The sequence below is a fragment of the Salvia splendens genome, chromosome 11 (assembly GCF_004379255.2).
Source record: "Salvia splendens isolate huo1 chromosome 11, SspV2, whole genome shotgun sequence".
Lineage (NCBI taxonomy): Eukaryota > Viridiplantae > Streptophyta > Magnoliopsida > Lamiales > Lamiaceae > Salvia > Salvia splendens.
This window is the reverse complement of record NC_056042.1, coordinates 287,025-308,249: the sequence shown is the minus strand read 5'-3', so window position 1 is coordinate 308,249 and position 21,225 is coordinate 287,025. Positions and strand designations below refer to the sequence as shown.

Below are 21,225 nucleotides of genomic sequence, written 5' to 3'. Positions count from 1 at the left end.
GGATGTCACGCCCGCATTTTCTAAGGATAGAAAAACGGTTGATCGCGACTAGGGGAGGGTTAAAGAAGCGGGGAAGAAAGGGGAAAACAACGCAACTCGACCATAGCTCGAAACAAATGGGAATAGCTCGAATAAAATCAGAGTATCTCAACAATCAACAACTCCAAAAATGAATAATATTTCAGCGATACAAGAACTCAAAAGAAGAACAACTACTTAGCGGAAACATTTGAGAGAATGAATATGCCACGTGTGAAGACATGACACATTCTAAACACTTAATTTCTTCAACGGTCTTGCTCAACACCCACCGCACCCGTCACGCTCAACCTGAAATTTTTAAAAGAAAAGCATGGCTGAGTACTTGATGCACTCAGTGGACTCATGCCGAAAACATTTTATAAAAAGTATTTATCATGCCACCATTGAGTGACCTTGGGATTTTAACTTCAGAAATCGCCCAAGACACTAAAATCATTTCCATCGTAAAATTTGGTTGATCAACCATTTTCCCATAGATGTCTACCATATCTGATCCATTGATGACAAGGAATGTGGCCACATCCCAAGTCACTAGACCGGCCGACCCAAAAGACGGCTCACGATCCCCATTGGTGTACACTAGCCTGAATAGGGACTCACTCCCTAGACAGACCCGAATTCGATTATCCATTGATGGCAAAAGCCACATCAGATAGGTTCCATAGAATAAAACAAAACATGGCATGACAAATATTCATATCATTTTCACATAAAAATATACTTTGGGCATTGCCCTTATTTAAAAAGAAAGCCCACCTCGTTCATTTAAAGCTTTAACTTGTGTTTCATTCCGTCCTCGAAAAGCGTGCTTGAAGTCACCCATTGATTTAGAGTACTCCGGCCCAATCTTCCATTCAATTAATTTATCTCAACCCAAATCAATTCCAACTCCTTATCAAAACAATAAGCCCAAATATTAAAATTTATTCATTAGGCCCAAATATTAAAATTTATAAGGCCCAACTTTCATGTCTTTTCCTCACCTTACGTGAAATTTGGATTTGAAGCTCTCAAAATCAGAACTCAACAAAGTCTAGCATCTCACTTCACGCCTTCACGCAGTGCTCATCTTTTTCTCCTCTTCCGGCAACGATGTCATGCCGTCTCCGACGAATTCACGGCTGTCGTCCCATCTCTCTTCTCCTTCGCTGATTGTCGCCCGCAAAACACATCACCCTCGCCGCCAACATCGCGAGTTGAAGCCTCCGGCCTCCTCTTTCATCCCTTCTCTTTTCTCGGCAACACAGATGTCACGCCCGCATTTCCTAAGGATAGGAAGTACGGTGGACCGCGACTAGGGGAGGAATAAAGAAGCGGGGAAGAAAGGGGAGAACAGGAATATTTGACCCAAAAGCATTTATTAAAAAGAAGTTCACTTCAAACATTGTACTAAGAAGACATTTCTAAAGTTAATGTAAACAGAGTTAAATAAAAACAATGTATCGGATTACAAAGCAGCGGAAAAGACCAAAAGACAGATGATGCCGGGTATGACGACACGACACCATCCAAAAGACCAAGTAAAACACTCATTTGGCTTTCACTGCTCAACATCCGTCATCCCCATCGCCGCTCAACCTGCACATTAAGAAAACAACATGCAGGGCTGAGTACTTATTGCACTCAGTGGACACACGCCAAAATCATAGTTTGTCATGCCACATCAGTGTAACCTTGGGGTTTTAAGTGTAAGAAAAAAAATAACCCAAGTACACAAAATATATTTCATAAATTCGACTGCGCAGTCATTTTCAGATATTGCCACCCTTATTCCCACTATCATACACTATCTGATCCAACCATGACAAGGGGCGTGGCCACACCCCAGGTCAACTAGACCGGCCAACTTGCTCTCAGATGGCTCCCGGTCTCGTGTACACTAGCCTGAGGGTTCGCAGCCCAACAGACCCGAATTCGATTAAACATATGTGGTAAACCACTTCAGATAGGTTTCAAAACAAAACAATTGGCAAGACAAACAGTTCACCTCCATAAACATTTCCGGAACAAAGTCCGTATTTAAAGATAACCCACATAAAAGTAGGGTAGAAAAGCCCACCTCGATTGCTTAGCTTTTAAAACAGTTCCCTTCAACCACACTTTCCTCGTAAAAGATCACCCTTTTTGAAAGATAAATAAATCATGATTAGAGTCAGGGTAGACGATGTTTAAACGACAATGCATGATTCCTACGTGGACGACTTCAACATCTAGCACGTTACACGAACACACACTCAACAACATCTCATAAGCCAAACACACAAAGACACGCCCGAAAACACACCCCGCACGCACCCGACACGCATACGACGTACTCAAAACGCGCACACGACACACACACAACACTCAAACTCCTGGCATACCCTTACTGTGCAACGGCTCACTTGGCTCGGAAAAGGTTCGGAAAAAGCTCGGAAAAAGGATCGGCGTCTCGGCCTGGCTCGGTGTCTCGGCCGCCTGGCTCGGCACCTCGGCCGACCGTCTCGGCCGCCTGGCTCGGCACCTCGGCCGACCGTCTCGGCCGCCTGGCTCGGTACCTCGGCCGCCTGGCTCGGCACCTCGGCCGACCGTTTCGGCCGCCTGGCTCGGCACCCCGGCCGCCTGTCTCGGCACAGCTCGGCACCTGTCTCGGCACAGCTCGGCACCTGTCTCGGCACAGCTCGGCACTTGTCTCGGCACAGCTCGGCACCTGTCTCGGCACAGCTCGGCACCTGTCTCGGCACCTGTCTCGGCACAGCTCGGCACCTGTCTCGGCACAGCTCGGCACTTGTCTCGGCACAGCTCGGCACCTGTCTCGGCACAGCTCGGCACCTGTCTCGGCACAGCTCGGCACCTGTCTCGGCACAGCTCGGCACCTGTCTCGGCACAGTCCAGTGTACACTCACTTTCCTCCAACCTCCGATTCTCAAACCCTATACGACATTCACACCACACCTCCTACGTCCCAAAACACACCCAAACACCTGGGTCATCCCTTCAAAACTCTCCACAACACTGCCCTAGGCCGAACCCTACAACTCTCGGCCAACACACACGAAACCCTCGAACCAAACACTGATTTTCCCGAGCCATCTCTTGGCCAAACACACCCACATGCTTCACAAAACACAACACTCAGAAACACACCCAAAGCACACACAAACATCACCCAGAACACACCACACGCAGAACTGCGCAGTTTACTTGCAAAAATCATAGTAAAATCATACGACATCCAATGAAGCTGAAATTTACACACCACACCGAAGACACATCCAAGTTTATACGGTTAAAATTTCGTACCAAAAGGAGATCGTTTGCTCAGTCAAAACGGGGTCGGAACCCACTGTCAGTTACTAACAAAACATGCTCGACAACAACACATAATCACAAAACCTATTCAGCATCTAAACCTTCCCAAAACGTCCTACATGCATGTTTTTCGAATTAAACGAGAGTTGAGGCCTTGTATTACCTTTCCCGGATAGTTCAACGTAGTGTAAAAGCTTTACTTCCTCTTACGACTCCGATTCACGACGAAGGAGGGTATCACCTTGAGGAATCCAAGAAGATGATGAGAGGGAGTGAATGGAAGAAGGTAAAAACCGAGAGGGAGAAGGGAGGAAGCTTACCGGTGTTGAGATTGTGAGGGAGAAGAGAGAACCGATGATTGATTGTGATTGGGAAGGGAAAGATATCGGTTTTGTGGGAGTGGGGGGGGTTGAGAAGATCGTGGGGTGAGGGAGAGAACCGAGAGAGAGAGGGAGAGAGAGAGAGAGAGATATTTAATTTATTAATTAGGATATTAATTTGCTTTTCAAAAACCATAAACTAAAAATTCACACCCATAAATAATGTAAAACAAATAAAACATACCACACCATATCTTAAACAAGATATTCACAAAAAGCAAACACCCCTTAATTAAAAAAAAACGGACATTACAACAGAGCTACCGCCAAATTCGCGACGACTAGTGCACAGTCATCTCTGCGTTTGCTGCTGCTGCTCGCCCTCCAAGTCCGACGCCGCCCTCGCTGAACCGCTGCACGGTCGGAGTTTCATCAGCCAGCTGCTGTTCGAGACTCGTCGAGCAGCCGCGCGGTGCTTTCGCCATCCCGTCTCTCCGTCGCCGCTGCCTCCAAGCTCGTCCCTGAACGGTCGCACACGGCTGCCGTCCGTCGCTGTTCAGTTGTCGCCGCTGATCTGTCGAGGCTGTTTTAATCATCATGGTCGCTGCTGCCCACACGGAGCCGTCGCAGCACTGCTTTTATCTTCCGTCTCTCTCTCGATTCGTCTCTCAATTCAGACGATTAGAAATCTCCAACTCTCTTTCTCTTTCAATTTCTTTTCTCTCTGCACTCTCTGTCGAAATATGAAATTGGTTGGAAGCTTTTGAAACTGATTGAATGATATGGTATCGTGGAGTTGTGGGCAAAATTTTATATGTATATTGTGAGAAGAATATTTGTTGATATTGGCCGAGATTTGCTCTAAAAAAAAGCTGATTTATTCCTTAAATATCTACCGTAAAAAAGGGTGGCAATTTGGCTATGAAATTGATGGAAAAGATTGCTGACTTGGTCGTTTTGAAAAGAAAATAAGGAATTGGCTCGCATGAAAGACAATGCTGATTTGGGTTTCTAAAAAAAATGTTGGGCTCAATCCAAAAGAATTGATTTGATGAAGAAAAGGTTTCTCAAATTAATCAGCACAAACATTGAATTATAATTCTTCTTGATTGACCGCGAAAGTCCAAACTCCTTCGAGCCTCGAAAAGGAGCAAAGATCGCACGAAAAAAAAAACTTCTACTTGAAAATCGACATCCCTTTCGAGCTAAAAAAAATAGAAAAAGTCGGGGTGTTACAATCTACCCATCTTAACAAAAATTTCGTCCCGAAATTTGCTTACATCCTTCGAATATAGAATTTCTCCATCATCTTGTCTTCAAATTTCCAAGCACCTTCCTCATATCGTTTAATATTAATAACTGTAGTTGCAAGTTGTATTTTAATAATATTCGTGGCATGTTGTAAGCGCGTTTCTCGTAATATATTTTAATCCTCGTGCTTCTTTGTCTGCTATAAAGGTCGTCTCCATCGTGTCGCCACTTTTAGCAAAATTATGTGAGATAATGTTATATTAATTTGCATCGCGAGTATGATCTCTTGTCGTTGCATAGCTACATCACTTAGCATCAGTTCTTCTTGTCTCGCACCTTTTTCGTGTTTGAAGCTTCATTTCATCTTCTCTATCCTCATCTTCTTGAAATCTTCCTCGCATTTTTTCCTTATCGTTCACGAAAAAAAAACGATAGAAAATAGTAAAATGGTTCACACACTAAGCTTGCTCTAACGTTTCGCGTCATTCCAAGAAAAGTTTCATGGTCCACCGACCTCCATTCGCACTCTCGCTCTCCTTGCCTCGTCGTGTCTTGAAAAATTAGGGATTCGTCCCACACTTTCAGATTCTCGTTAGTTTTCATCGCTCGGGAAAGCGATAGATTATTTCAACTTAAAACTACGGTTCGCGCGTATTCAATCTAGCCTACAACATAAGTACTCTATGTTCGCAACATACTTCACCATCTCACATCTCAACATCTACCACAATTAACGTCATTTATACCACAAGATAAACACACAACATTTTCACATCTCACTTTTAAAGTAAAAGTTTTGACTCAAAACTAAAACATACTTTCGCATCAACTTTCATCTCTCGTATAAAACACTCCATAGAATAACGCATCATACTTTGCACCTCATAACATAAATATCACCACACTTCCATAGCTCAATTTTCCAAACGAAAAAAGTTAAAACTAATTTTCTCGAAACTCAAAAATTTTCGAACAATTCATAAACACAGCATTTTCCATTGATCAAATCTTTTCATAAAAGACAAGTCACCCCATTGCATAACATATCGCGAAACACACCCACATATTTTTTTTATAACCATAGCTCCTCTATCCCATTGTAAAACATACTTTGTTCTCATAACTATAGCTCATTTATCACATTGTAAAACATAGTACTTTGTTTTCATAACCATCGCTCTTCTATCCCATTGTAAAACATACTGTATTTTAATAACCATAGATCTTCTATCCCATTGTAAAACATATTTTTTTTTCATAACCATAGCTTCTCATCTCCTTTCCTGAAAACTTTCTCATAAAAAATTTTTCCATAAAAATAAATTACCACTTTCTTGATTGAGCGCGGCGAACCAGGATGTTGAGCCTTCAATGCATACATATTATCATTATTATTTTAGTCTAGCGAAACAAGTCTAGACTAAGACAGAAAAAGACTCTCGGGTCCAGAGCGGAAAGAAAAATTGCTCTGATACCACTTTGTCACGCCCGCATTTTCTAAGGATAGAAAAACGGTTGATCGCGACTAGGGGAGGGTTAAAGAAGCGGGGAAGAAAGGGGAAAACAACGCAACTCGACCATAGCTCGAAACAAATGGGAATAGCTCGAATAAAATCAGAGTATCTCAACAATCAACAACTCCAAAAATGAATAATATTTCAGCGATACAAGAACTCAAAAGAAGAACAACTACTTAGCGGAAACATTTGAGAGAAGGAATATGCCACGTGTGAAGACATGACACATTCTAAACACTTAATTTCTTCAACGGTCTTGCTCAACACCCACCGCACCCGTCACGCTCAACCTGAAATTTTTAAAAGAAAAGCAGGGCTGAGTACTTGATGCACTCAGTGGACTCATGCCGAAAACATTTTATAAAAAGTATTTATCATGCCACCATTGAGTGACCTTGGGATTTTAACTTCAGAAATCGCCCAAGACACTAAAATCATTTCCATCGTAAAATTTGGTTGATCAACCATTTTCCCATAGATGTCTACCATATCTGATCCATTGATGACAAGGAATGTGGCCACATCCCAAGTCACTAGACCGGCCGACCCAAAAGACGGCTCACGATCCCCATTGGTGTACACTAGCCTGAATAGGGACTCACTCCCTAGACAGACCCGAATTCGATTATCCATTGATGGCAAAAGCCACATCAGATAGGTTCCATAGAATAAAACAAAACATGGCATGACAAATATTCATATCATTTTCACATAAAAATATACTTTGGGCATTGCCCTTATTTAAAAAGAAAGCCCACCTCGTTCATTTAAAGCTTTAACTTGTGTTTCATTCCGTCCTCGAAAAGCGTGCTTGAAGTCACCCATTGATTTAGAGTACTCCGGCCCAATCTTCCATTCAATTAATTTATCTCAACCCAAATCAATTCCAACTCCTTATCAAAACAATAAGCCCAAATATTAAAATTTATTCATTAGGCCCAAATATTAAAATTTATAAGGCCCAACTTTCATGTCTTTTCCTCACCTTACGTGAAATTTGGATTTGAAGCTCTCAAAATCAGAACTCAACAAAGTCTAGCATCTCACTTCACGCCTTCACGCAGTGCTCATCTTTTTCTCCTCTTCCGGCAACGATGTCATGCCGTCTCCGACGAATTCACGGCTGTCGTCCCATCTCTCTTCTCCTTCGCTGATTGTCGCCCGCAAAACACATCACCCTCGCCGCCAACATCGCGAGTTGAAGCCTCCGGCCTCCTCTTTCATCCCTTCTCTTTTCTCGGCAACACAGAGCTACCGCCAAATTCGCGACGACTAGTGCACAGTCATCTCTGCGTTTGCTGCTGCTGCTCGCCCTCCAAGTCCGACGCCGCCCTCGCTGAACCGCTGCACGGTCGGAGTTTCATCAGCCAGCTGCTGTTCGAGACTCGTCGAGCAGCCGCGCGGTGCTTTCGCCATCCCGTCTCTCCGTCGCCGCTGCCTCCAAGCTCGTCCCTGAACGGTCGCACACGGCTGCCGTCCGTCGCTGTTCAGTTGTCGCCGCTGATCTGTCGAGGCTGTTTTAATCATCATGGTCGCTGCTGCCCACACGGAGCCGTCGCAGCACTGCTTTTATCTTCCGTCTCTCCCTCGATTCGTCTCTCAATTCAGACGATTAGAAATCTCTAACTCTCTTTCTCTTTCAATTTCTTTTCTCTCTGCACTCTCTGTCGAAATATGAAATTGGTTGGAAGCTTTTGAAACTGATTGAATGATATGGTATCGTGGAGTTGTGGGCAAAATTTTATATGTATATTGTGAGAAGAATATTTGTTGATATTGGCCGAGATTTGCTCTAAAAAAAAGCTGATTTATTCCTTAAATATCTACCGTAAAAAAGGGTGGCAATTTGGCTATGAAATTGATGGAAAAGATTGCTGACTTGGTCGTTTTGAAAAGAAAATAAGGAATTGGCTCGCATGAAAGACAATGCTGATTTGGGTTTCTAAAAAAAATGTTGGGCTCAATCCAAAAGAATTGATTTGATGAAGAAAAGGTTTCTCAAATTAATCAGCACAAACATTGAATTATAATTCTTCTTGATTGACCGCGAAAGTCCAAACTCCTTCGAGCCTCGAAAAGGAGCAAAGATCGCACGAAAAAAAAAACTTCTACTTGAAAATCGACATCCCTTTCGAGCTAAAAAAAATAGAAAAAGTCGGGGTGTTACAGAGGATGGATGCACTGCGGATTATATATCCCCAAGCACATCAATACCTACTCGGTGTTGCTCCTAAAGAAAATTGGGTAAAGGATTATTTCTCTCTGCATGTGTGTTGCGATGTTATCCTCAACAATATATGCAAGACCTTTAATTCGAAGATAGCAATTGCTCGTGAGTTGGCCATTATTTCCATGTTGGAGGTGATCCGGACAAGTCAAATGGAGAGGATACAGATTAGAGGTCAGTGGATCAAGCCATACGATCACACACTGTCGCCGGTTATCAAAGAGATAGTGGATAAGTTGTTCATGAGGGCTTCTTCTTGGAGATCAACATGGAACAGAGAGGATGCGTACCAAGTGTCGGGACCCTCAGGCCAGTACGTAGTGAACATGCGTGAATTTACTTGTTCTTGCAGATTATGGCAGCTGACTGGGATCCCATGCACTCACGCCATCACTACGATCAACAAGATTGGGAAGAATGTAGCAGACTATGTGTCCAGCTATTATTTGCGGTCCACAATGACGCTTATGTACGAGAATGTCCTCTATCCAATCAATGGGATGGATAATTGGCCGAAGACTTCTGAAGTTGGATTTGAACTGGCACCCCCGAGGATAAAGCGACAACGTGGACGGCCAAAGAAACTGAGGCGTGAAAAACCCCAGGTTCGTCATCACGCGAATGGATCTGAGTCACTACGACGAACCTTTGTACTCAGATGTCGTCGGTGCAGACAAGATGGGCATAACCGTAGAACATGCACTAATGATCCCCGTGTAGATGCTAAAAACCGAAGTTGGACAGAGTTCACAGCCCAGTGAGCCACCCATAACGGATGGCGGTGACAGGACTGAGTCGTCTAACGTGTTTCAAGATGAAGAGGTATTATTCATTACAATTATATGATTTCCCTACCCGCTAATTGTGTATTTGAATGGTTTGTTTGCTACAGACAACTCTACCTCGGAGTGAACGACCAAGCACACGTCGGTCTACGCGGTCAACCCACGAGGTAGTATTGAAGATCACTTTTCATTTCATAAACATTGCAAGTCAACTTGACCGGTTTGTTATTTGTTGTAGACCAATCCCACTGGTACAAGGCCTAGCACACGTCGGTCTACGCGGTCAAGCCAGGAGGTAGTATTCAAGATCAATCTTTCACTTTTCATTTCCTAAAAATCCAGTCAACCTGGCCGGTTTGTTGTATGTTGTAGACCAATCCCACTGTTCCAAGGCCTAGCACACGTCGGCCCAGGACTCGGCCGCAACGTTGTGGCCGTCGAGGGGATCAGGATTGAATACGCGCGGTGGTCAAGTTTGGGAACCTTAAAAGCGGAGATAACCCTATTGGTTTTTGTTTGTGTCTTGTAAACAATGGTGCCTTGAAGCCTTTTTGTCTAACATTAATCAGATATTACATACTATGCTTGTTAGGGATCATCATGGGAATGCACTTGTATTTTAAATATGCATGTTAGGGATCAAACATTATGACTATGTTTTTGTCTATGCTATATGAGAAGGCCCTTGTACTACATATTTTAACTTTGTACATAAGGTGGTATTTCACATAAAGTTTTGTACGTCGGGTGTTATTCAACCAAAAGTTTTGTACGTAGGGTGGTATTTCACCAGAAGATGTGTACTTCAGTTGTGATTATAAAACTAAAACTTCAAAGTGTTAGTTTGATGTACCTATGCGTACCTATGCGGGAACTTCATTCGTTAGTGTGAAACTTCATTCCTATACAAGTGTCACTTATTCACACCCCCCGTATACTTCAAGTGGAACTGCAAATATTTAGTACCAAAAAATCCCTTCTTATTGCTTGAAGAAAAAAAGTGTTACCATTACATTAAGAAAATAATTACAACGCATAAAAATAATATTACAATCTTCAGATTTCGGGACAATTTTTTGGTTCTAACAATTTCTAAATTAAGACGTGCACACTCCTCAGTCTTCATGCTCAATTTTAACTTCAGATCCGCACATTCGTCACTTTTCATGCGCAATTTATCTTCAAGAACACCTTCCACAATATTCTTGCAACGGAGTTGTTCTTCAAACCTGTCTCGTTCGAGCTTGATTCTTTGAAAGTAAGTGTCTTGGCTTGGCGATAGACCCGCATCAAACCGACAGAAGAATCTGCAATCATCTTCCTTCCATATTGGACTACGATAGTAACGTCGTCCAGGATTAGCAGTCATCCTAGATGTCACAAGCTCAGCCTCGAGATCGTGATTACAGATCACAATCTCCGGACGAGGCCACTCCCAATTGAAGCTTGACCCGAACGATTGAGAACTTGAAGACGACATTGCTAGAATGAGCTGAATTGGAAATTAAAACCCAAACATATTAAAAACTTATACGGCATTATTTATGAAATTAAATTCCCAAAAAAATTGCACGACACAACCTAACACACATAACCCCTAAATTGAATACAGTCAGATTCAGCTGCAAAATCCACCCAAATTCAGCTAAAAACCACCCAAATGGGTCAGAGTGCAAGTTTGCGATCTCAAGCTCAGCTATACAGAATGAGTTGAAAAATGGGTATACGACGACAGGGATCACACGCATGAGACGAAAGAAAATGGGAGGATGAATTGAGCTGAGAGAATAGAAAATACTTTCATATCCTTAAAATGTAGAGGGAAGTACACATATTAATTCGACCATCAACAAAAAAAATGCACGATCCAGCCGTACATGCATAAATCCTACATTGAATACAACCAAATTCAGCTGCAAATTCCACCAAAAAAAAGACCCAACTCGGTAGGGATAACACAAAAACAGACAATGGAAGGACGAATTTCAGTGCGAGAGAAGAAATTACCTAAATTGGGATCTTACAACAGAGTATACGACGATTGAGTTGAAACGACGAAACACAATTGAAGCTTGAATTATAATGAGAGAAGGAAGAAAAGAAATTTATTTCAAACACTTAAGAATTGATGCACAGTACACTTAAGAAAATAAATTTGAGTTGACAGCGATACAGACCTACTGTCTGCAAAAGTGCAACATCGGGCAGAGTATGCCTTCACACACCCGGTAATATGTCTAAAATGTCCTGCAAGGCATAAGGGTATTGTAGTCCAAAAAATGGCTATAAATATACGATATGTGATTATGTTAAAGGCTAGAGACTTGTGACGATTTTTTTTTTGTCAGAAGTGTGGAGTGAAACAAATGGAAAATGTCAGGGATGGTTTATGTAGTTCACTCTATTTGATATTTGTATGTTCTAGTTCGAAATCACAATTTCGAATATTACCAATTTGTTTGAAAAAACGTCACGTTAGATTTTTCTAATATGATTTGTCAATCCTATATAAAATATCAACATAGAAATAAGATATATACAGCCACTTTATCAAACTATGTAGTCACACATTATGAAAAGGTAAAAAAAAGGTGAAGTTTAGGCACATTGCCACCAAAGTTTAATAGTATGATATATTAATTCTTGTTTTTACTAGCAATATTATTAATTAGCATTTGGAGTTACAACTCTTTTTGGAGAAATTTTTTAATTAATTATTAACGTAACGTCAGATGACTCAGATTTAAGATAAATAATCACAAAAGATTGGATGTAATTGGCGGTTGAGATTGTGATAATCTGACAATGATTAATTATATTGATCTTAATGATCTCCTTCACATGTGATTGGCTAGAATTTCAATACCAGTGCACTTGAGAAATCTAAAACTACATAAAATTATATATTTAATTATGGAAATTAATTTTTAATTAGAGGTGTGATAGTTATGCTATGATTTTTTAAATTAATGTTGTTGTGTACCGCCTTTTGTCAAGACTATACTACTCCATATAATAAAGTTCTACTAGTGGCAACTCTAATATTTTTTACCTATCATTTTATTTTATGAGAATGTGACATTGTCCCTTGGAAAATATTAAAATGATAAATTTTATTTTCAATGTAAATGACAATGTTATAATTTGGAAATTCTGGGTAAAATGATTACAATTGTTTGATTTGTTGTTCTTAGTTATCCTCTTCTACATTGGAGCATCAAGAAACTGAATATCATGATTGATGTGTCATATGATTTGGTTCATTTATTTATACATTTTATAATGTTCCATTTCAACTCAGAACATAATAAAGTGTATATATCTTAGTTGGATCAATGGACTCTTTATTCTTACTAATATTGGGCTCCATTTGCACTAACCCCATATTTGGGGCTTGTTAAATGTGTGCAATTTATTTTGGGGTTCATCCACTTGTCTAATTCAATTATTGTATCTCATTTGTGAACACTATTCTTATTTAATTTATATTTACTCATATATATCTTATTTTATGGAGTATATTGATTTTGATACTACTACTTTAAAATTATTGATATTAATAAAATTATAAATTATATAAAACTATAATTTAGTATTTTATGTAGTTATCTTAAATTGTAGAGAAAATGAATAACGACCTTTGTGTTTTAATTAATTTGTTTGATAATTGACATGAATAATAAATTTTGAGGTATTATAATCAAAATAAAGGTATATAACCAAACTAATGACATTAAACGTGAATTAAACGGGAGGGATGGTTACATAAAATATGTAACATAATATTGAGTCTCTCACTAAATAAATAAATTTATATACTATTAAAAACAAAGATAAGATTTCTTATATCAAATTACTTTGCCTTTTAGATTGAACTCGTGTTATTTTTTAATTTTAATACACTTGTCAAATTCTAGTATAATTGCGTGCAATATTTTGAACACGACTTAATTTATAATAAAGTAACCTTTAAATTTTATCTACTTTGAGATATTCGTCTTCAATTTGATGTACTAAATCAATTCTTGAAAGTGACGTATACGTTTGATTTTAGTATATTATAAGACTTTAATTTTGACACTTGAGCATAGTTTTCAACCACATGCTTTAAGAATTTACATATGAAATTCTTATATATGCTAGTATATAGTATAGTAAAGTTACTATTTTACCCCCACTTAATGTTACAAAATAGTGTGCGCTTATGGCTATCGACGTCAAAATATATAAATGAGTACTACTTTTTAAGATAAACACTATATTATTGGTCAAATGAAGTTTCTAGAAAATTCAAAGGGAGTTATTAATATCATAACTTCTATATCAATTTGCTAGAAATTCAAATTTTGTGATTGGCCAACCACTACTAGGGCCGGGGAAAAATACCGAAATACCGGCCTTATCGTACCGAAAAAATATCGAAAATACCGAACTTTTGGTATACCGTGATTTTCTGTACGGTATAATACCTTATCGAAATAACGGTATGAATTTTCATATACCGCGGTATACCGCTTCATACTGAAGTTTGGTATGTACCGTAAACTAAGGTATATACCGCAAAATATAAATTTAATAGTATAAAATATAATTTATATATTTTTAAAATTATAAAATTTATTATGAAATATAAATATAATTATGAATAAAATATATGTAATATATATATTTTTAAAATAAAATATAAACAATATTCTAAAAACTCGAATTATCTATTTTCATTGATGTTGAAAGTAAGGTATACCGTAAAAGTAAAGTATACCGAACTTTGGTACGGTATACCAAAAATGAGGTACTGCATCGGTATGGAAATTGGTCATACCGAAAATAAGGTATACCGAAAATTTTTGTAAGGTAAAGATATGATTTGTTCGCATACCGAATTTACGATAAAATATACCGTATGGCACTATGAATCTCATTGGTTAACAAAGCTTAATTTAGAAACAATAATTCAACCGTGTGGATATTTGAGAAGAAATATTTACACATTCCTTATTATATAAATATATTATACGCGTTTCAATAACTCCCAAAAGAAAATGGAAACTTAACATCAACAAAACTTATGGATTTAAGTTTTATCAAATCAAATACTATAACTATAAATAAAACTGACTTTTATCCTTTTTTTCTCTTAATTCAATTTTCTCATAACTAAGATATGCTAAATACTACCTATTGACAACTTTAGTAATGTGAGAGAGAATACAAACCACTGCCGAATACCGAATCTTGAAAATAAATTACTCATAAATTTACTAAAAATATAAAATAATTATATAAAGAATTATTAAGAAATTAAGTCCAGCAAGGAAAGTAAAAAGACTCCACGCGTAACGGATCCGATGCCGCTTTCTCATAAAAAATGTAATAATTCCAAATTTATTTAGATGTGAATATAAATTACTAATAAATTTAGTTGAATTTTCTATCCATCACCGCCTTTTCACGCGGTGTCGCCGCCCTAAATGTTCCTTCCTCCGCCACGTCCACACCTCCTATACATATATATATATATATAGTCATATAGATAGATAGATACTGATACACATCTAATTAAATCATCAATACTTGTTACTGAAATTTCTCTCGAAGCTTATTTTCTCTCTCTACATATATATCAACATGAGCAACCAGAATCAAGGTAAAGCAGTTTCTCTCTCCTCTCTTTTTCTAAATTGCACAAGCAATTAGTGTGAATTTATTTCTTAATTTTATTTAATTTTCTGATGCAGCATACCCGCCGCCCGCCACCTCATACCCGCCGGAGCCGCAGGGCGGTTACATGACGGCGCCGCCGCCGGCTGGATATCCGACCAAAGACGGGCAGCCGGAACAGGCTCCGGCTGCATCGGCTGACACCAAGTCCAGAGGCGATGGCTTCTGGAAAGGATGGTTAGTTTTTTTTTTACATAATCATATTGAAATTAGATTACAAGTATATTTAGATAATTAGATTAATTTATTTATTTATTTTAGAGATGTTAATCGTGTCGAATTAGTATATCATGAAAAATGACTAGTTGTATATTTTACTAAGTAGGAGTGTAATTTTTTATCAATTGAAAACTTATTCCCTTAATATAAATCAAGTCGAAATGTATTGATGAGAAATTGGACGTAAAATATGTTGCGTGACATGAGTTAATTTATATTGTACTAACAAATTTTATTTTATTCTTGTGTAGTTGTGCTGCCCTTTGTTGTTGCTGTGTGTTGGACGCTTGTTTCTAAAAAGTTTTATGTAATTTGACATTCATTTGATCTTTTATTATCTTTTTAAATAATGTATATTATGGATTTGTTTTTTATTAGGTTATGGAGTTTGTGTGTGGTTTGAAATAGTTGTGTTTGAACTTTGATGTTATTACCTCATTTATTATGAATGATCATTACGTGTATTTCTCATTTAATTTCAGATAATATTATCGATGCCAATGGTGTGGATTATAGTTGACAATCAATTAGGTAAAGTTAGGTAGATTTGTCGAAATTCAGAAATATAATCGATATGTCACCATTCGATAATAACTACACGTCCTTCGTTTTATATAAAACAATTTTGATATACGTGTATCGTGCGTGAAAAAAATAGACGCACCTATTTTTAGGTATCAATGAAATGAGTATAATTTACTACTCCTACTAGTATATAAAATAAAATAAAATCATACCAAATTCGTGATAATCTTTCAAGTTTCAATCACAAGTTGTCTATGATTGACAATTGACAACGAAAAGAGGTACAGTCGTATAGATAATTATATGCTTAACTTTTCAAACTTTTCAAGATCAAGTCCATAATCACCACATAATATGGTTGGGCGAATTATTCTTTTTGATAATAATATAAATATTTAGTTAATATGTATGTTTATAAGAAAAATAGTAGTAGTATTAAATTGTGACAGAAAGGTGTGCGCTTATGGGCCAAACCCACTCTTTGGAACCAGCCCATTGGGCCAAACATTGGGCTTTACTAAATACTTACTTCAAAAATTAACAACGTTATAATTTTGAAATAGAAAAATAAATTCTGAAAATTTACATTTAGTCAAATCAAGTTCGATGTGTATAAAAAACAAACTCAATAAATACCTTTTTTTGTTTCAAGTTGTATATTAATTCGTAGTACAAATTAATTGTAGGAGTACTGATTTACAATTTATAAAGACCAAAAATGTGTTTGGTATCTTATTGTTATAAGCTTATATTATGCATTTCAAATATATTACTTCGTACATTAAAAATAATTGCAATGTTATTGGATCATATAGTCAACCTTCATCAAAATAAATTAAGGTAGGTAGAATACATGTACAAGACAAATCGACACTTTTATCCAATAAAATAATTATAATTGCTAAAATATGCATAGTACATGGTATATATCATTATAACAGTTGTCGATTTATATATGATTTTTAAATTAGAAATATAGTAGTACTACTATTTAAAGTGGTTCGCCAACTTAGATGACGTCCAATAATTGGGCGGCCAAAATTCTATACTTCCTATTAAGTAAAATATGAATAAATTTAATGGAATCACTATCCTATAGTTTATATAAAAGTATAAAGGAGAAGACAAACCATAGCTAAGAAAATACAATGAAGATTCAAATCAGACAACATTAAAGATAATCACAAGATGAACAAATTTTGTCTGCCTTTGCTTAGTTGTATTGGTGGGGTGTACACAAATTATATAGATTATGTATTTGCTTGATGATTAAAAATGAAAGCCTTGATGATTTTTGTCTCTACAATGTAAAATAGCTTAATTTCATGTATATTTTATTGTTATATTCATGTATATTTATACACACTAATTAATAATATACTTTAATTATCACAATACAACAATCACATAAAGTCGAGGAAGCACATCTCTAGTGTGTTAAGTCCTTATTCCACGCAACTTTTCCACGTGACCAACCCACACTACACAAAATATTTTGTTTTTGTTAAGAAGAATAAAAAAAAATAATTACAAAATTAGAAAGTAATAATTTACTTATTCAGATCCACATGCATTCATCGCTACAAACAAACCTCTCTTTCGAAGTCCCACCGCATTATTGATTCATCATCATCTTTAAGTTTTACTCATGGGATTAATGTCATTTTGTCCCTATAATATAAATGGTAAAACAAATATAAATGATTTCGTATATATTTTAGAATAAATAGCTAGGATCATCTATATCCATTCTACTTTTTTTTGGGCATGATATATCCACCCTATTTAAGTCGGTGAATTTTGGAGTTATACAGTATGGTCTAGCTAGTTGTGAACAATTTATTCAAGATTTAAATATCACATATTTACAAATTATTGTTAATGTTATTCAAATCATCATAAAGTAAATGAGAAAGTTATTGTTCCCTTTTAAAAACAAATCATCTTATAATAAATGAGAGAATTATTGTTCCTTTTTATATAATTCATAAAATTAATGATATATATCAATAGTTTCGTGATAGGGCTTGTTACAAGCATGGTTTTATAAGGGTTTATTACACTAACAAGGGTGATAATGTGCGAAAAAGTGGTGAATTTAAGTTTGCAGGTGCTAAAAAGTGTTGAAGCGGCAAAATGCAGGAATAACTTGATCAACTCGGAAAAGGAGCGAAAAATGGCCAAATCTGAAGACAAATTGATCAGTTGGAGACAGGCAATGGAGCCAGCCCAACTAGCAAGTTGATCAAGTGGAGTTCACCACATGAGATGACTGAGTTGATCAAGTGGAGTTCACCTAAGATGACTGAGTTGATCAAGAGGAGCTCACCACATGAAGACGTATCTGTTGAATCATCCTCAATTACTGCAAGGGTAAAACGGTCAAATCGGACAAGAAGTTTCCTTAGGGTTGAAGTTGAAGCCACCCTTTAAATAGAAGCTTTCCACGATGAAGAGGTAGCGCTTAACGCTATCGTAGTTTAGGTAGGAAGCTCTCATAGGCGCTTAACGCCACCGCTTTCTTAGCTTAGTTCCGTGGTTTCGACGGAGGAATTGACAACTCCGACGTCGGGATTACGTTTTATTTCATGTTTTCAATACTTTAGTGTAGATTTACAGTGTGTTAACCGTTTCAACGGTGGAATTGACGCCTCCATCTTAGAAGCTCCTTCGCACCTTGCTTTCTAGTTAGATTACATGGTTTCAACAGAAGAATTGACGACTCTGCCGTTGGATCTCGGTTTATTTCCAGTTTTATGAAGCCTTGGTTTATTTTCATGTTGATGATGTTATTTACTCGTGTTTCTGAAATGATTTCAAGCATTTCTTTGTTTCAAGTTGCCATTAGTTTAGGAAATTTTTTTGCTTGCCCCGTCTCTGATCTCAATTCCATGTTTTCCCCAAAGCTTTCAAAACGCTCATGCTCATTTTATTTGGATTTAGTTTAAACTCTCAAACTCAAATTTTCATGTTTAAAGTTCAAGTTTCCCACTCTAGTGTTTAGGTCCATGTTCAAGTGCTTAAGGCGTGGTGGCTAACACCAACCCGTGTCATAGAATTGATCTCGAGTAGGTCTCTAGTCTCTGTGGTTCGACCCCTCTCTTGCCGCTTATACTTAGTAATATTTGATGCAAAAGTGGAAAACTATAAATCTTGTTGAAGTAGGGACACGGGCTTACGACACATTCATTTCATTTCGTTTAATTAAAATTAAAATTATAATAAATGTATAAAACAAAAAAGTTATAAATCACAATTATGTAATCTCATTAATTATATTTCATCCGCAGCTCAATCAATAATCGTATTTTCATTTTAGGTAGTTCATCAGTTCCTCCTAAAATTTAATCTTTTTTATTTGTATTAAGATTTTCATGTAATAAAATATGCTCAATTCTCCAATAATAATGTTGTGACTATTTTTTTTATCTCTTCATGCTCTTATTATTTTGCATTAAAATCAATGATGTTTTGTAGTAGTACTTGACAGTGGGTGAAGTAATATAGCCAAACCAAACACAATGAACCATCCATAAACAAAAGATTCAAACCTCACACTTCACCATTTTTAGTCAATGATCCAACCTAACATTTTACTATAATCACATTAAAATAATACACAATCACCTTTTTTTTATACAAACACAGTATATCATTATTGAATGATCAACATCATCCAATCCATAGAAAAATGAAAAGTAACAAAAATAAAAAAAAGTTTTCACCCAACAATCATTTATTTCTGCTTCTTTTTTGTCAACTTCCTATTTGAACACTTTCCCCCAAAGCACCCCTCCTTTTGATTCCCTACTCTCATCATGCTCCACTCCCTCCTCCACCCCTCCACCGCCACCACCACCTCCCCCTCCTCCTCCTCCATGTCCTCCTCCGGCAAACGCCCCCTCGACCCCCTCCTCCCCCCCTCCCGCCCCCCTCAAACGCCCTTGCAGCACCAACAACGACGACGACAACAACAACAACAACAAAAATGGTAAAGACGAAAATGACCTCACTGCCCCTATCCCCGACCCGGACTCGACCGGGCTCCGCCTCCTCGGGCTCCTCCTCCAATGCGCCGAGTGCGTGGCGGTCGACAACCTCGACGACGCCGGGAAGCTCCTCCCGGAGATCTCCGAGCTCTCCTCCCCCTTCGGCTCGTCCGCCCAGCGCGTGGGCGCCTACTTCTCCGACGCCCTCTCCGCCCGCATCATCAGCTCCTTCCTCGGCACCTACACCCCCCTCCACCCCCCCTCCAAATCCCACCACCGCAACCTCCTCAACGCCCTCCAAATCTTCAACTCCATCACCCCTCTCATCAAATTCTCCCACTTCACAGCCAACCAGGCCATCCAGCTGGCCGTCCACGGCGCAGACCACGTCCACGTCATCGACCTCGACATAATGCAGGGCCTCCAGTGGCCCGGCCTCTTCCACATCCTCGCCTCGAAGACGAAGAAAATCAAATCCTTCCGGATCACAGGGCTCGGCCCTTCGGCCGAGCTCCTGAGCTCCACTGGGCGGCGGCTGGGCGAATTCGCTGCCGCCCTGAATATCCCCTTCCAGTTTCAGCCACTGGAAGGGAAAATAGGGAATATAAAAGATTTAAGCCAGCTGGATATTAAATTGGGGGAAACAGTTATAGTGCATTGGATGCACCACTGCCTTTATGACGTCACTGGGAGTGACGTCGGGGCTCTCCAGCTCCTGGCGATGATCAGGCCGAAGCTGATCACCGTCGTGGAGCAGGATTTAAGCCACGGGGGCAGCTTTCTAGGGAGGTTTGTCGAGGCCCTCCATTACTACTCCGCCCTGTTCGACGCCTTGGGCGACGGACTGGAGGCGGAGAGCGTGGAGCGGCACACGGCCGAGCAGCAACTGCTCGGCTGTGAGATTAGGAACATTGTGGCTGTGGGAGGGCCGAAGCGGACCGGGGAGGTGAAGGTGGAGCGGTGGGGGGATGAGCTCGTGCGGGTAGGGTTTCGGCCGGTTTCCCTTGCTGGGAACCCGGCCGCGCAGGCGAATTTGCTCCTCGGGATGTTCCCGTGGCAAGGGTATACCATGATGGAGGAGAATGGGTGCTTGAAGCTCGGGTGGAAGGATTTGTCATTGTTGACAGCGTCGGCCTGGCAGCCGTCCGATTAGCTCGATCGGACGGCTGTGGCTCGGGTTGAGTATCACTTTTTGGATGTGAGTTTAGGTTTGTTGTTATAGTGTTAATTATACATTTTATTGTATTTGTTCATTTTGTGATAGAAAAGTACTATTCTTTCATGATGGAATAAGAAGGTTAGCAATATATTACTATGATCATTGGGGCATTTAGTTTT

The 21,225-nt window shown here is 38.8% G+C and overlaps 2 protein-coding genes, 2 long non-coding RNA genes and 1 pseudogene across 4 annotated transcripts; 3 read left to right on the top strand and 2 right to left on the bottom strand.

Annotated features, from left to right (window-relative positions):
- Positions 1–295: 295 nt before the first annotated feature.
- LOC121755243 lies at positions 296–1,269 on the bottom strand. Its single transcript, XR_006040677.1, has 3 exons — positions 1,026–1,269; positions 799–933; positions 296–330 (listed from the first exon to the last, which is right to left on the bottom strand). It is a non-coding gene; the product is annotated as an uncharacterized LOC121755243 (long non-coding RNA).
- A 5,407-nt stretch (positions 1,270–6,676) lies between these two features.
- Positions 6,677–7,671, bottom strand: LOC121754315. Its single transcript, XR_006040575.1, has 3 exons — positions 7,407–7,671; positions 7,180–7,314; positions 6,677–6,711 (listed from the first exon to the last, which is right to left on the bottom strand). It is a non-coding gene; the product is annotated as an uncharacterized LOC121754315 (long non-coding RNA).
- Positions 7,672–8,593: 922 nt separating this feature from the next.
- Positions 8,594–9,409, top strand: LOC121755990. Its single transcript, XM_042151445.1, has one exon. The coding sequence runs from the start codon at positions 8,594–8,596 to the stop codon at positions 9,407–9,409; it is 816 nt and encodes a 271-aa protein (XP_042007379.1).
- A 5,419-nt stretch (positions 9,410–14,828) lies between these two features.
- Positions 14,829–15,849, top strand: LOC121754281 (cysteine-rich and transmembrane domain-containing protein B-like). The gene is made up of 3 exons (XM_042149653.1): positions 14,829–15,080; positions 15,172–15,331; positions 15,625–15,849. The coding sequence occupies exons 1-3, from the start codon at positions 15,062–15,064 to the stop codon at positions 15,668–15,670; spliced, it is 225 nt and encodes a 74-aa protein (XP_042005587.1). The 5' UTR covers positions 14,829–15,061; the 3' UTR covers positions 15,671–15,849.
- Positions 15,850–19,504: 3,655 nt separating this feature from the next.
- LOC121753801 lies at positions 19,505–21,216 on the top strand (annotated as a pseudogene).
- The last annotated feature ends 9 nt before the right edge of the window (positions 21,217–21,225 follow it).